This window comes from Heterodontus francisci, chromosome 34 (genome assembly GCF_036365525.1).
Source record: "Heterodontus francisci isolate sHetFra1 chromosome 34, sHetFra1.hap1, whole genome shotgun sequence".
NCBI classification, from domain to species: domain Eukaryota; kingdom Metazoa; phylum Chordata; class Chondrichthyes; order Heterodontiformes; family Heterodontidae; genus Heterodontus; species Heterodontus francisci.
In genome coordinates this window covers 41,970,071-41,987,322 of record NC_090404.1, presented here as the reverse complement: position 1 = coordinate 41,987,322, position 17,252 = coordinate 41,970,071, and the positions used below count along the sequence as shown (strand labels likewise).

The window sequence follows — 17,252 nt, the reverse complement described above, 5'->3', positions numbered from 1 at the left end:
TGTATTTAGCCAGAATTCATTGCCCATCCTTAATTGCCCTTGAGAAGGTGGTGGTGGTGGAGGTGAGCTTCTTTCTTGAACTGCTGCAGTCCATGGGATGTAGATACACCAACAGTGCTGTTGGAAGGGAGTTCCAGGATTTTGACCCAGTGACAGTGAAGCAATGGTGACATAGTTCCAAGTCAGGATGGTGTGTGGTTTGGAAGGAAACTTGTAGGCGGTGGTGTCCCCATGCATCTGCTGTCCTTGTCTTTCTAGGTGGTAGAGGTCGTGGGTTTGGAAGGTGCTGTCGAAGGAGCCTTAGTGAGTTGCTGCAATGTACTGGAGTTTCATCCAACGATACTTGGACCACGATGCTCTGTGAATTTTCATTGGACATCCTTGTGCTTCTGATCACATGGATCTCAAATGATGCCTCATCAACCTGCTGCTGTTGAACAACCGAATGCAGTGAATGATGTTTCCTCCTGCCTGTGTTTTCACCGATGACCTTCTTGCGACATGCCTTGGCAAGATGAACCTTCTTCTTGCAGCTATAGCACTCTGCCTTCACAACGGGACATTCTGGGCTCAATGTTGGCCTCAACACCGGTAACAGGATTTTATTTAACCACTGCTACTACCTTGATGGCCTCCTCCCGTTTTCTTACGAGCAACACCCACATGATCACCACCAGGTGCCGTCATTGGGACCTACTACTTACTCATCTGCAGCTTATTTACTTCAGCAGATGACTGACGGTTGTTAACTCTCACTTCTCTCGAGTCAAATTCAGCCATGTCCATGGACAGTGCTGTTTTAAAAGCTATGTCAAAACTCACCTTTGGCAATGTCATCAACTTACTGTGAATGTGCTCACCCTTTAATCTGCAACCAAATCTGTCACACAACACACACTCTTGAAATTCTCCAAAATCACAATGAAGTGACAGCTTTTGGAAGGCCACAATAAACTCCCCAATGTCCTCATTGGGCAGCTGATTCCTTGTTCCAAACTGATAGATTTCTGCAATCTTCAATGGTTTAGGATTATAATGCTGCTCAAGCTTAACCAAAATGTCCTTCAGCGGCGTGTCCTTTGATTTTGCTAGGGTGAGAAAATTATTGAGCATCTCATACATTCCGGGCCTGCTTCAGTCCAAAATATCCCTCTGTCTTTGCCCATACTGCCTGGTTGACAGCAACATTATCAGGATGTTCGAGGGTATTGTTAACACTGAAAAACAGCTCTATCCACTCCACGAACACACTGAAAGATTCTCAGTCATGGTCATACCCCCTCAGTAACCCAGTAATTCCCTTCGACACAGCCATCTTGGAAGGTCAGTCCACCCACATGTACCACCCAACCTTTACACCGAATTTTAAGCCTTTTTTTCAAACAGGGAGCTCTCAGAAGTCCCTCGGTTGGTTAGCTGGGAACTGCTCCAACCCAAGATTCTTCAGCTCGGGAATCCGGAATCTCATCCTCATCGCCACAAATTTCATAACTTTCTGGACAAACATCAATCATGTTTACAATTTGGAGGGGGTTGGGTAAAAGAGACTGATTTAATCTTTTTTTTCTGACACACATTACAGTGAAATACATTTTCTTGCCTTGTGTCTGTGCCTTTTCAGCTCATGACATTCATAAAGATTGGAAAGAAAATTTCATGTCATTCTATGACCAGATTTGGAACAAGACCTGCTGAGTGACATTTTAAATGGTGCCAATCCTTCATTGCTGCTCACCTCATCAAAACATTCACTGTTAACTTCAGCACTTTAGTTCTGTCCTTGCATTACTTCTGCTGAACAGCATGAACTTCTTCAGAGAGAGAAGCAGAGTTAACATTTCAGGTCTGTGATCTGGCAAAGATTAGAAAAGAATCAGGTTTTAAGCAATGAAGTCACTGAGGGTGGGGTGGAGGGATGGTGAGAACAAAATAGAAGGTGTGTGATAGGGCAGAGGGCAGGAGAGATCAATAACAAAACTGTCCTGGGACAAAGGCAAAGAGTGTGTTAATGCTTGTGGTGAAAGGAAAGCATTAGTCCAGAGACAGTGTTAATAGTGGAACAATGAGCAGCTCTGTCTGCACGAAAAACAGGCGCATGGTTAAAAAATAAAATAAAATAACAAAATATAAAAATATTAAATAAAGGCGAGTCATGATCTGAAAGTATTGAACTCAATGTTCAGTCCACAAGCTGTAGCGTGCCGAATGGAAAGATCAGATTTTGCTCTTCAAGCTTGTGTTGATGTTCTTTGGAACACTGGAGCAGGCCAAAGACTGAAATGTTTGCAAGAGAGCAGTGGGGCGGGGGGTGTGGGGGGGGGAATGGTGGGGTGGGGTGGGGGGGGGGGGTGGTGGGCGGGGGTGGTGTTGAAATGGCAAGTGACCAGAAGCTCGGGGACATGCTTTCAGACTGAGTGGAGGTGTTCCACGAAGTGGTCACCCAATCTGCGTTTGGTCTTCCCAATATAGAATCGACCACACTGTGTACAGCGAATACAGTATACTAAATTAAAGGAAGTAAAAGTGAATCACTGCTTCACCTGGAAGGAGTTTTTGGGACCTTGGATGGTGAGGAGAGAGGAGGTAAAATGGCAGGAATAACCCCTCCTGTGATTGCATAGGAAAGCGCAGTGGAAAAGGGACGAGGTGTCTGGGGTGATGGAGAAGGAGACCAGGGTGTAACAGAAGGGATGATCCCTTTTGAATGCTGACAGGGGAGGGGAGGGGAAGGGAAGACGTGTTTGGTGGTTAATTTTCAAACAGTGCCCCCTAGTTCTGGACTCACCCACAAGAGGAATCATCCTGTCCGCACCCACCCTGTCAATAGCGTTCAGGATCTTATGTACTTCGATCAAGTCTCCCTTCACTCTTCTAAACTCCATTACAAACAGGCTCAGTCTGTCCAACCTTTCCTCATTAGACAACCCACTGATACCAGGGATCAATCTAGTAAACTTCCTCTGAATCACCTCCAATGCATTCGCATCCTTCCTTAAATAAGGAGACCAAAACTGCACAGAGTATTCGAGATGCAGTCGCACCAATGCCCTGTGTAACTGAAGCATAACATCCTTACTTTTATTTTTAATTCCTCTCGTAATAAAGGATAGCATTCCATTAGCCTTCTTTATTACTTGCTGTACCTGCATACGAGCCTTTTGTGACTCATGCACTAGAACACCTAGATCCCTCTGCACCTCGGAATTCTGCAGTCATTCCCTCTTTAAGTAATACTCCTCTTTTTTATTCTTCCTGCCAATGTGAGCAACTTCATATTTTCCCACATTATACTCCATCTGCCAGATTATGCGCACTCACTCAACCTATCTATATCATTCTGCAACCTCCTTATGTGCTGCTTGCAACATGCCAAACTTCTTCCGACCTATCTTTGTGTCATCTGCAAATTTAGCTGCTATGCCATCGCTCCCTTCATCTAAGTCATTGATATGAACTGAAAAAAGTTCAGGCCACAGCACAGGCCCCTACGGTACTCCACTCATCACATCCTACCAATCAGAAAAGCACCCATTTATGCATACTACCTGTTTTCGACCAGCCAGCCAATAATCTATCCAGGCTAATATGTCACCCCCTACACCATGAGCTCCTGATTTGTGCAATAATCTTTTACGTGGATGTGCAGCAAAGCCATGTGAAAAACATATTGGAGATCGCTGAGGTTATGTGTGGCTTTGCATGTGCCATGGAGGAGTCCATGTAAGTCATGACATCTGGCCTGTCCAGGTATTTGAGCATATGGCTTCCTCAGTCGAGAGTTTGGCAAGCTCTGTGGTAACTCTAGTTGAGCACTCGAGCAACATGCGATCTGACCTGCACTCCATCACTGTTTCTGTGGGTTCCATGCAACAGAGTCTAAGCAAGAGGGGGCCGAGGAACCTGGACCTCCCTACGGGTGCTCTTTCCTCTTAGGGAGTCAGGAAAGTGCCATCATGGACACAGATGGAGGAGGGGAAGCATGCCAGCTCTCTCAGGGCATTCCTCTCAGAACACCTCCAGGGCAGGCGGCATCTTGCCCTTCCCCCGACATTGCCCCACCCCCACATCTCCCACCCTTACCTCCAGCACATGTGGGATACTCAATCACCATTGCTACAGACCCCAGTAGGATGGAACCTCCAAGGCCCTGTGCCTCCAGAGGATGCCCGCCATGGTCATCCACAGCAACGAGGCAGCACACTGAGCAGACCGCCACCATCTCAGCTGCTAATATTGGGGTTGCACCAAGATGTAGTGGTAGGAAATGTACGATGAAAATTTTTGAACACATGGGTGGCACAGTTGCGATAAATATTGTGCACACTTTGCTCCATTTTCAATACATCTTTACATTAATATCTGATGCACTCTCATAAGTAATTTGCTTGGTTTCATTTGACAAGGAAAATGTTTATTGGAGATGTCTGGCAGGAATACATTCATTTGCAAAGTCTTTCAGAAAGTGTCCACATTTTTCACTTTGACGTTAGCCTCCAGTCCTCAATGATGGCTGTATTTCGTCTGCATATTTTTCAATTTTCAAAGTACTGACATACTTTTCATTCATAGATAATCGGCCACACACTTACTTTCCGAACGTTCTTGTGTTCCCCATTCCATCGTATGCCAGAGAACATTAGATTTGCTGATCACAAAAATGTGCTGCAATGTTGCAGCTTCCAACATGAGCGGGTTAATGCCATGATACATTACAATATTTTCAATGGAGACACATGTCCCTTTCAATGAAGTGGCTAACATACAGGCCATATGCCACATCTCCACTGCAGGCTCATGATCTTATTGAATGGCAGAGAGGCGAGAGGGGCCGAACAGCCTACTTCTGCTCCTAATTTGTATGTATGTATTTTCATAAATGAATGCAAATCTGCAATCCGCCAGCATGCTCGGTGAATCCTGGACCACCGCAAACACACCCCTGACTTAATTTTTCTCACAAAAACGCTATCAGAAATCCGAATGAATCACCCTACACACCACCAAAGCCACTCTTTATGGCCCATAAAATTCCACTTTCTATCTCCTTTGTCATCCAGTGAGCTATCGTTGTTTGCCCTACTTAACCCCCTCATGTGAATGTATCTCGACACTACCCAAACCATCTCCTCTTGAAAGGCAGCCCATTGTTCCATGACAGTTTTTCCTGCCAATCTTTCAATCCAATTTACTTGGGTCAGATCTGTTCTCACCCCATTAAAGTTGGCCTTCCCCCCAATTAATTATTTTTACTCTGGATTGGTTATTGTCCCTTTTCATAGACAACCTAAACCTTATACTACAACGATCACTGCCCCCTAAATGTTCCCTTACTGACATTTGATCCACTTGATTCCTCAGAACCAGCAATGCCTCCTGCTTTGTTCGGCCAGAAGCATGTTCATCGACAGAATTCTTCCCGCTCTCTGCCCTTTACACTGTTACTATCCCAGTCTATATGAAGATAATTATAACCATTATAACTACTCAATAATTATTGATAGTTTCCATGCAAATGTGTTCTTCTATATCTTTCCCACTAGTTGATGGACAATAGAATACATCTTTTTGTGTAACAGTACCTCTATTGCTTCTTAGCTCTATCAAAATAGATTCATCCTTGACCCCTCTATGACATCCTCTTTCTCCAGCACTGCGATGGTCTCCTAAATCTATACTGCTATCCTTCCTCCTTTTTTTGTTTCCCTATCTTTCCTGAACATCTAGTAACCAGGAATATTTATACCCAGTCCTGTTATTTTTGATCCAGGTCTCTGTTGTCACCACAACATCATATTACCACGAGGCCACCTGAACCTGCAGCTCACGAACCTTATTTATCACACTCTGCACTTTCAAGTACAAGTGCAATAAGCCTAATTTAGATCTTATTACATTCCATCTCACGTTGGCACCACCTAATGCCTTAATATTTTCTACTCTAATGCTATCTACCTCTCCCAATTCTTTGTGAACCTTGTTTTTCCTCTAGAATTATCTCCTGCGTCCCACACCCCTATCAAATTAGTTCAAACCCTCCCCAATAGATATGAGCAAACAGACATAAGCCAGCGATGTAAAGGCATCTAATGCAAGTTCTGAATGGACTCAATCACAGAATCGCTGGATTAACAATACAACAATGTAAGCACACGGCCAGCAGTTTTCATTACTAGTGCTTGGAAATGCCTTTTATTTCCTTCTTTCAAAGCAAAGACCTCGATTCACAAGACAAACAGATAGAAACCCAGCATTTAATCAGCAATCTCCTGTTTCAAAACTGAGGTGGGCTCTGCGTGGTAGTGCAGCCAGGTGTTCTAAGGTGCTGTATTGAGGATTCATTCCATGAGGAAGTGAATTTATTATTTAAATTACTGACAGGTTGTTCTTAAAGCTTTTTGCAATTTCAAGCATGTTGTTTTTTGAATACTCCAGGAGAATATGTAATCAAAATTGGCCAAGACTCAAACCCATGTCTCCACTGTCAGAAGCAGGAATTCTTCCATGAACCACAAATGCTCAAACTTATCTTAATGCTGTTCCCTGGCCTCTACAATTTATGTTTTTTTTCCATTTTGATAATACAAGGGCAATAATACATCGTGCTTAAATGAAAAGAAAACTGCAGCTGGTGCTGTATATGGACTTTTTCAGAAACACTCCACAGACCCAGAAACATCTGTGGAAGGACAAACACAAGGATAATGTTTCAGGTCGATAAGCTCCTCAGAACTGAAGTTTTGCAGCACAGTTTTCAGGTCACTGTGAGTTTCCTTGCAAACTTTTTAAGTTGCTAATAAAAGCAGAAAGAACCGAAAATACTCAGCAGGTCTCGCAGCATCTTTGGAGAGAGAAACTGAGTTCAAGTTTCAGGTCTGTGACCTTTCATCAGAACTGGCAAAGGTTAGAAATGGAACAGGTTTTCAGCAACTGAAAGGTGCCGTGGGGTGGGGGGGGGGGGGGGGGGGTGGGGTGGGAGGTGGGAGTTGGGGCGGGGTGAGGAGAAGAACATAAGGGAAGGTCTGTGATAGGGCAGAGGGCGGGAGAGATTAAATGACAAAGATGTCGTGGAAAAAAGAAAAGGGATTGGTAATAGTTGGAGGAAAAGACAACGAATTTAAGCGAGAGTGTGTTCATTTCAGAATAATGATCAGCTCTTTCCAAAAGCAAAAACATGAAAAACAAGTTTAAGACGAGCACATGGCTAAAAACAACACAATCAAAATGGCAGTCATGGTTTAAAATTGCTGAACTGAATTGTGAGTCCAGAAGACTGTAAAATTGGATGAGGTGCTGTTCCTTAATAGAGTCATAGAGCATCATAAAGCCGCACAGCGTAGAAACAGGCCCTTCGGCCCACCACATCCATGCCGACCATAATGCCTATCAATAGTAATCCCACCTGCCTGCATTAATTCCATATCCCTCTATGCCTTGCTCATTCACCTGTCCAGGTGCCTCTGAAATGTTGCTACTGTTGCTGCCTCCACCATCTCCTCTGGCAGCTCATTCCAGATACCCACTATTCTTTGTGTGAAAGATTTACCCATTTGATCCCCTTTAAATCTCCTCCTTCTCACCTTAAATCTGTGCCCTCTAGTTTTAGTCACCCCTACCATGGGAAACACTCTGACTATCTACCCTATCTATGCCTCTCATAATTTTATATACCTCTATCATGTCCCCTCTCAGCCTCCTTCGCTCCAGGGAAAAAAGACGCAGCCTATCCAATCTCTCTTTATAACTCAAGCGCTCCAAACCAGGCAACATCGTTGTGAATCTTAAGTTGGCATTCAGCTTCGCTGGAACACTGCAGCAGTCCAAGGAAAGGAATGACAGCAACCCGGTGAATTAAAATGGCAAGCAGCTGAAAGCCCGGGGTTATACTTTCAGACTGAATGGAGGTGTTCTGCAAAGCAGTCACACAATCTCCGTTTGGCCTCCCCAATGTAAAGGAGACGGCACTGTGAGCAGCGAATACAGTATACTAAATTGAAAGAAGTGCAAGTAAATTGCTGCTTCGCCTAGGAGGAGCATTTGGGGCCTTGGATGGTGAGGAGAGAGGAGATAAAAGGGCAGGTATTGTACTTCATGTGATTGCATGGGAATGTGCTGAGGGAAGGGGACGAGGTGTTGGGGTGATCGGGAATGGACCACGGTGTCATGGTGGGAATAGTTCCTTCGGTTTGCTCACAGGGGCGGAGAAGGGAAGATGTGTTTGGTCGTGGAATCATGCTGGACGTGGTGGAAATGGTGGAGGATGATCCTTTAGGCCACAGCTGGAGCATTGCGTACAGATCTGGTCACCACATTACAGGAAGGATATAATTTCTTTGAAGAGAGTACAGAGGAGATCTGTAAGGATGTTGCCAAAGCTTGAAATTTGCAGCTATGTGGAAAGATTGGATTGGCTAGGGTTGTTTTCCTTGATCAGAGGAGGCTGAGGGGTGACTTAATTGAGGTGTACAAAATTATGAGGGGCCTAGATAGAGTAGACAGGAAGGACCTGTTTCATCTAGCAGAGAGGTCAATTACCAGGGAGGACTGATTTAAGGTGATTGCTAGAAGGTTTAGAGGGGACATGAGGAAAATCATTTTCACCCTGAGTGTGATGGGTGTCTGGAATTAACTGCCAGGATCGGTGGTGGAGGCAGAAGCCCGCAACATTTTTAAAAGTACCTGGACATGCATCTGAAGTGCTGTAACCTGCAAGGCAACGGACCAGGTGCTGGAAAGTGGGATTTAATTGGGCAGTTAGTTTTTTTCAGCTGGCACAGTCACGATAGGCTGAATGGCCTCCTTCCGTGCTGTACCTTTTCTAAGATTCTATGATGCTATGGATGTGGAGGCTGGTGGGGTGGAAGGTGAGGACAAGGCGAACACGATCACGGTTTTGGGAGGAAGGGGAAGGGGTGAGAGCAGAAGTGCGGGAAATTGATCACACATGATCGAGGACCCTGTCAAATACAGTGGGTGGTTATTCTTGTTTGAGGAAAAGGGAAGATGGGGAATGGTGGCATAGTGGGAATGTTACTGAACTAGTTATTCAGAGCCTCATGCCAAAGCCCTGGGGTCACGGGACAAGGGCAGCAAATACACGGGAACACCACCACCTGTAAGTTCCCCTCCAAGTCACACACCATCCTGACTTGGAACTATATCGCAGTTCCTTCACTGTCGCTGGGTCAAAATCCTGGAACACCCATCCTAACAGCACTGTGGGTATAGCCACCCCACATGGACTGCAGCAGTTCAAGAAAGCAGCTCACCACCACCTGCTGAAGGGTAATTAGGGATGGGCAATAAATGCTGGCCTGGCCAGTGACGCCCACATCCCCATGAATGAATTTTTAAAAAACTGCACTGGAGAGGCTACAGAGGAGATGTAAGAGGATGTTACCATGGCTGGAAAATTGCAGATATGAGGAAAGATTGGATAGGCTGGGGCTATTCTCAGTGGAGTCTGAGGTGAAATTTGTTTGAACTGTACAAACTTGTGGGGGGAATGGATAGAATGGATCTGAAGAGTCAAGTTACCTTCTCAGAGAGGTCAGTGACTCCAAGGCAGAGATTTAAAGTGATTGGTAGAAAGATTAGAGGGGAGATGAGGATATTTTTTCACCCAGAGGGTGGCAGGGGTCGGGAACTCACTGCCTGAAGTGGTAGTCGAGGCAGAAACTCTCAACTCATTTAAAAGATGTCTGGTTATGCACATCAGGTGCTGTAACCTGCAGGGCTACGGACCATAAGCTGGAAGGTGGGATGAGGCTTGGTGGGTCATGTTTTGGACAGAGCAGACAGCATGGACCTTGTAGTCGCTTTCCGTGCTGTGAACTTTCAATGATTCGGTGAATGAATCCAGTAAACTTAAGCTGAACTCCCTCTCATGCAAGTATATCTAGAGCTATTACTGATCATATCCAGGACTCAACGATCCATGCACTTAGCTTTCTCTCTAAGTTAATTAATAATTTAATTACAATCCGGCCACAGAATATAATTTGTAAGCATTAATTTGGCCTTTCAATGGCGGGACCGTTACCCAGCATTCCCAGCGATAGTGAATATGCCCTATTCATTTTATAGGAGCACAACGCGCAGATGCAGCACTGGCCTGTATTTCGAGCATGCGCAGTGTCATTTTGACCACAGCCGTGCGAGTTCTCCAGGAGACGCATTTGCAGCGGCTAAGAGTTGATGGAGGCGCAGGGGAGTCGGTGGGTGGGAGGCTTCAGAAACACCTGGTGTAGGCCTCAAGCCCCGAATAAGAAGCTTCAGTTCCAGCATTTGCTGCTCCGGGGTTATCCCTGGGTTGCCCAGGTTAACGGCTGCCACCTCTGAAAAGGAAGCCGGGAGGGTTGAGGCACCACCACCTTGAGCAGGGGGCAGAGCGCTTGCATTCCCATCCTGTTACCAACACTGAGAGTGGGCGGGGCTTCAGAGTCCCAGTGACCAGGAGGGAAATTCATTGATTCAATGATTTGTTTCTCACTCAGCAAACAGGGGCTGGAGTATTGAACCCAGCCAGAGTAGAGGGAGGGAGAAAACTGTCAGCAGAGGAAAGAAATAGTGCAGATGATACCATGGGTTTGGATTTCAGCCCAGGGAGGAGGGAGAGCTGTGAGACGGGGATTTACAGCTTTGGGGAACAAAAGAGGAAAAATGTTGCATTGAAGCTAGAATTGTCTGCTCTGAATTTCTATCCTGTACTTAGAGTGATGACCTTTATAACTCCTTTATAACAGGGTATTAGAAGAAAATGATTTGTAGACGGGGAAACTCAAACCAAACATCACATCAAGATCTGAAAGAAACAGTCCATTCATCAGCACCTGAATGTCATCGGCCTTTGAATGTCATACAAGAAATGTTTGTTCTGTCTGTGGGAAAAGATTTCAAAAATCACTGTGACTGGAAAAACAGCAAGGCACCCACACCCGAGTAAGAGTGTTTCAGTGCACTGACTGTGACTGAGCTTCAATCAGCCTGAAAAGACATCTCACCATTCACAGAGGGGAGAAAACATACACGTGCTCTGTTTGTAGACGAGCCTTCAACTGATCATCCAACTTGGCGAGACACAAGGACACCTGCACCATGGAGAAACCTTGAAAATGTGGGGACTGTGGGAAGGGATTCAATTACCCATCTGAGCTCGATACTCATCGACGCAGTCACACGGGGGAGAAGCCGTTCACCTGCCCTGTGTGTGGGAAGGGATTCGATCAGTCATCCCATCTGCTGCCACACCAGCGAGTTCACACTGGGGAGAGACCGTTCACCTGCTCTGAGTGGGGGAGGGGATTCACTCAATCAATCAACCTGCTGACACACCAGCGAGTTCACACTGAGGAGAGACCGTTCACTTGCTCTGAGTGGGGGAGGGGATTTGCTCAGTCAATCAACCTGCTGAAACACCAGCGAGTTCACACTGGGGAGAGACCGTTCACCTGCTCTGAGTGGGGGAGGGGATTTGCTCAGTCAATCAACCTGCTGAAATACCAGCGATTTCACACTGGTGAGAGACCGTTCATCTGCCGCATGTGTGGGAGGGGATTCACTCAATCAACCTGCTGAGACCCAGCAAGTTCATACCAGGGAGTGGCCGTTCACCTGCTCTGAGTGTTGGAGGGGATTCACTCAGCCAATCAACCTGCTGACACACCAGTGAGCTCACACTGGGGAGAGACCGTTCACCTATTCCATGTGTGGGAGGGGATTCACTCAATCAACCTGCTGAGATCCAGCAAGTTCATCCGAGGGAGTGGCCGTTCACCTGCTCTGAGTGTTGGAGGGGATTCACTCAGTCAATCAACCTGCTGACACACCAGCGAGTTCACACTCGGGAGAGGCCGTACACTTGCTCTGAGTGTGGGAGCGAATTCATTCAGTCAATCAACCTGTTGTGACAGCAGCGAGTTCACAAGTGATTGCAGGGTTTGGATTCTGCTGTTATTGCTGCTGTTAAACACATCCAGGACATAACGATTTTCATTCTGATAGTTGGGGTTTGTTTCTGCTGATGTTGATTATCCCAGTAACTGGGCTGAAGTTTAATATTTGGATATATCTTCAAGAAATATTAATTTCTTCAAGATAAGTGGAGACTAATTGATGAGGCAGGATCTAACTGAAATGTGCAGCGGGTTTGAGGGGCTGAATGGCCTGCTCCAGTTCTATATGTACTTTCTCTCCAGACTTCCCCCACTCTCTAACTCTGCTCACCTGCTTGTTTCCAGTTGCAGTGCCTTCTCCCCAGTTCTCCCATGACTTTCCATTCATCGGTTGTGTTTCAGTCCAAGTCTATTGGGCCATAGAAACATGAATTGACCTTTTAGCCTCTCGAGTCTGTTCTGCTATTCAATGAGAAGATGGCCGATCTATGACTTGACTTCATTATACCCAAATATTATTTTAATGCTGGCTTCCCCAGTCTGTTACAATCGGATTTAAAAATGCCTTTCATTTACACTGTACCTTAAAAGTAGGAAAGTGTGTGAAGGTGCATCTCAGAACATAAACTGAAAAATCAGACAAAAATTGACACTGAGCCAAAGAAGGGTAATTAGAATGACTGACTAAAAGCTTGGTCAAAAACGTAGGTTTTTAGTAGGGTCTTAAAGGAGGAGAGATGTGGATTGGCAGAAAGGTGTAAGGAGGAAATTCCAGAGTTTAGGGCCAGTGACTGAAGGCACAGGCAATGGACAAAAAGACAGTGAGGGGTGTGTAAGAGGCCAGAGTTGGAGGAATGCAGAGTTCTCTGAGGGTTGTTCGGCTGGAGGAGATTACAGATATCGGGAGGGGTGAGGCATTAGAGGACCTGGAGCCATTGTAGATCAGTGAGCTCAGTAATGATGGATGAGTGGAAATTTGTGATGCTTGGAGTAAACAGCAGCAGAGTTTGAATGAGCTGCAGTTTATGCAGGGTGGGGGTCAGTCAGACGAGCATTAGAATAGACAAGCAGTCTGACAACACAGAAACACTGGAGGGGTCAAGAGAGGTGGTGGTGATGTAGAGATGTGTGAAATCAGCACACATGTGGAACTTGATGTCGTGTCTTTGGATGATGTCAGTGAGGGGCAGCAGAATAATGGGGAATAGAGGCCATCGATAGATCCTTGGGAAACTCCAAAGGTAATGGGGTGAGAAGAGAAACCATTGCTTGAGATTCTTTGGCTATGATTGGATAGGTCTGAATGGAGCCAAGGGAGGTCAGTCCCACTCACCTGGACAGTGGAGGAGAGGGGTTGGAGGATGGTGTGGTCGACTGGGAGGTGAAGAAGTCTGAGGAGGGATAGGAAGGGAAGTTGTTTGATCACTTTAGTGGTTACATTACAGGGACAACCATTAAAAGCACGGTTCACTGGCCCATATAGACTGAAATAAAGATTGGATAAGGTAGATTACTTTATTGACACCCCTGATCACCAGGAGAACTGGTTGTGTCACATTAATATGCTCGAACAATATTCCCACAGGGAGGAGGATAAGCCAATACAAGTTTTTCAGTTAAACAGGACTGTTAACAAGGACACGGATTGTGAGATGAGGCAAAGGTAGGCCTAGGAAATTCTCAGATTTAACCACCAACTATCCTATTAGTGAATATAGAATGGCTAGGAATGTTGGACAAAATGCTTTTACACTTAGAGGCAAAACGGCATGAAGACTGAACAGTTTTTTTTCACAAAGTTTCAAAACGTTTGCAGGGATAAGCCAGGATGCACATATGATGTGGGTGTAGGGGAAAACATTCCTTTAAAACAACATCCTTGTCGTTTAGGTCCAGATAGACCAGCTCAAGTGGAAGCAGAGTCCAATGCATGCTGAAGGGCAGCTTAGATGGACCTAGTCAGTACAGCTGGAATTCGCAGCTGGTCTTGATGCCTAAACCTGGTGGGATGGCACAAGCTTGCCTGGACTAAAGAAAGGTCACTGTGGTAAAAAAGGCAGACTCCTACCCAAATTCTCATTTAAAGGACTGCATGGACAGAGTGGGCAACACCATATGCCTCAGAGAGACAGATGTGTTGGAGGGATACTGTCAAATTCCTTTGACACCCCAGGGTAAGACAAGATCAGCTTCTGTTACCCAGCACTGGGTTTTCCAGTGTCACGTGATGCCACATAGGTTAAGGGGTACTCGAGAAACATCTCAGAGAATAGTGAACACGGTCGTGGTCAGTGCTCCGAGCTCTGCAGTGCACCTGGCTGAGGTGATGGACAATAGGGACACTTGGAAGGAAAGCACGAAACAGCTGGAAGACTATGCTTGGTAATTTGAAATGGGTTAATTGAGACAATCTTTCAAAAATTTTAAACTGAAAATGTTCTGGTGGAACTTGTTGCTGTAGTCCCAATATTCTTGAAAAGTGTACATCTGTAAATGTGGGTGGAAATGTGTTATCGTTTGTTTTTTCAATTTCATTTTTTACATTGTAATGAAACGCATTTTCGGAATGGTATTTCATTCTGCCAGGGGTGGAGATGTTCTGATCCTACTTATTTTTTTGGTGGGGGTGGAGGAGTGGGTGTGGGGGAAGGGGGGGGGGGTGGTGATGTGTGCGGTGTGTCTTTAAGGCAGCAAATGATCAGTACTGATTTAAGAACAAGCAAGCCTCTGGAGTTAGAGAAGGTGCATTCTGGTTGCTGTTTGATACAGCCATATAGAGAGGGAGAACAAGCCAGCCTCAGACGTTACCAAGGAAAGTGCATCTTGTTTGTCCCAGATACAACCATTATGCAATGCTGTAATTTATTACAAGGTGAATGGAATATAAAAATTGCTTTGCGACAGTAGTACAGGGCATTGATGAGACCAAATCTAGAATATTCTGTACAGTGTTGGTCTCCTTACTTAAAGGATATAGTTGCATTGGAAGCAGTTCAGAGAAGGTTCATTCGACTGATTCCTGGGAGAAAGGGTTATCTTTTGAGGAAAAGGTGAACAGTTTGGTTCTGTATTCATTGGAGTTTAGAAGGATGAGAGTAGATCTCATTCAAACATGTAAGATCCTGAGGGGACTTGACAGGGTGGATGTTGAAAGGATGTTTCCCCTTCTGGGGAAGGCTAAAACTGGTGGACAGTTTAAAATTAAAGGCTCTCCCATTTAAGACAGAGTGACAGAGAAATTTATTTCTCTCAGAGAGTCGTGCACCTGACGAACTCTCTTCCCCGGACTCAGTGGAGGTAGGGTCATTAAATGTTTTTAAGGCAGAGGTGGACAGAGCCTTTACAAACAAGGGAGTCAAAGGATATCGGGGTCGGCAGGAAAGTGGAGCTGAATCCACAAACAGATCAGTCATGATCTTGGAGAATGATGGAGCAGGCTCGAAGGTCTGAATAGCCAACTCCTGCTTTCAGATCATGTGTTCATATGTTCGTACATAGGTCAGACTGAGAGCAAGGTAGGGAATTAAAATGAGAAGAAACAGGAAGCGCAGGGCCATGCTTGTGGACTGAAGGGAGTTGTTCCACAAAGCGGTCACGCAGTCTGTATTTACCCTCTCAGTGGAGAGGAGACCACAATTATCTACCACTGTGTAGTGTGAGGGCACCTGGTGACAAAACTGTCTCCGCTCAAGAAAGATCTCAAAGAGAACATGCCCTCTTCTAATTTTCTCTGTGGTATTTTAAGATGAAACGACACCATATAACATTTTGATGTCTTAAAAATATACAATCACCCCATCACAGAATATAACCCCAGTTTTTCACATGGTAGACAGGGGCACGCAACATGATATTAACAGGAACTAATAGGTTCACCACTTGTGCATTACCTACAGTAGCATCATACCAGGAATCAGACACTGTTATCAGACCTGGACTCATCCAATTGCCCCAGGAGGAGGATTTTTATTCCAGTGTTTGATCTGGGTGAGTGGCACAGCAGCACGAAGGGCCAAATGGCCTCCTCCAGCTCCTATTTGTTATGTTCATTAAACCTCAGTCTGGTTCCTCTCAGGCTGCTGAGTGAATGAATTAAATCTTTCTTGACAAATCACCAAGAAACCAGACTACAATTCATGCCCGAAACATCATTTAATGGTTACAAATCACATTTGAGTTAAATCTGAGTAGACACATTATGGACATGCATAAAATGTACCATCTACAAGATGCACTGCAGCAACACACCAAGGCTCCTCAGACAGCACCTTCCAAACCCACAACCTCTACCAACTAGAAGGACAAAGGCAACAAATACATGGGAACACCACCATCTGCAAGTTCCCCTCCAAGACACACACCATCCTGACTTGGAACTATATCGCCATTCCTTCACTGTCGCTGGGTCAAAATCCTGTAACTTACGTCCTAACAACACTGTGGGTGTAACCTACCTCACATGGACTGCAGCGGTTCAAGAAGGCAGCTCACCACCACCTTCTCAAGGACAATTAGGGATGGGCAATAAATGATGGCCTAGCCAGGGACGCCCACACTCCATGCATGAATTAAAAAAAACACATATAAATGTAATTAGAGTTATCCAGCAGTTGAGCAATAATAGGGAGAGTATTTCACAAAAACAAGGAACAAATGCAAGGGTGAGTGGCCAAAGATCAAAAGTCTGAAAATTAGTGGCTAAAGACAAAAAGTGTGAATTTTTTTCTGACAAGGAATCATATAATTTTAGCACTTTTAATGAAGGAAACTAATTGTGTCATGGTAATTGTGTACAATTTTGCATATGTCATGAATAAAATTACACTATATTCAGAATACGATTTCATGAGACTTACCTGACAACTGATAATTGGTTTTACAGAGCTTCATGTTCTTAATGTCCTGCTTCTGTCTATTTATAGATTTTTCATGTAAAAAGTGTTCTGTGAAGATGTGTCAACTTCACTGGAAAGCAACATTCAGAAGCATACTGGACTGCACATTCTCGTACCTTGGTAAGTGATGTGCAAAAATCAGTAGGTATATAAATTAATAAAAACTAAACATTTAACAGACGTTGACAATCCAGAAACTTGATGATAAGTGGGGTCATTTTTCTTACTTTGTGCTGAGATAATCACTTGAACGAAGCAGAAAGCAAAACCAGGTGCACGACAGCTTTTCCAGATAATCTTAAGCGATGTCAAACCACACATTGAAAAAAGATGGCCAGAGTTATTCTCCTTGCCCGACATCACTATGGTGAAAAAGACTGCTTCACACCGACTCAAGGTTTACATTGTGACTGGGGCAGTAGACAGTTAAATTGGAGATGAACAATGAATGGAATTCAGCCAGACA

General features: G+C 44.9%; 1 protein-coding gene across 1 annotated transcript; it reads left to right on the top strand.

Moving 5' to 3' along the window:
- Window positions 1–10,124: 10,124 nt before the first annotated feature.
- On the top strand, window positions 10,125–11,906 carry LOC137348853 (gastrula zinc finger protein XlCGF49.1-like). The gene is made up of 3 exons (XM_068014088.1): window positions 10,125–10,214; window positions 11,131–11,288; window positions 11,666–11,906. Exons 1-3 carry the CDS (start codon window positions 10,125–10,127, stop codon window positions 11,904–11,906), a joined length of 489 nt encoding a protein of 162 aa, XP_067870189.1.
- The last annotated feature ends 5,346 nt before the right edge of the window (window positions 11,907–17,252 follow it).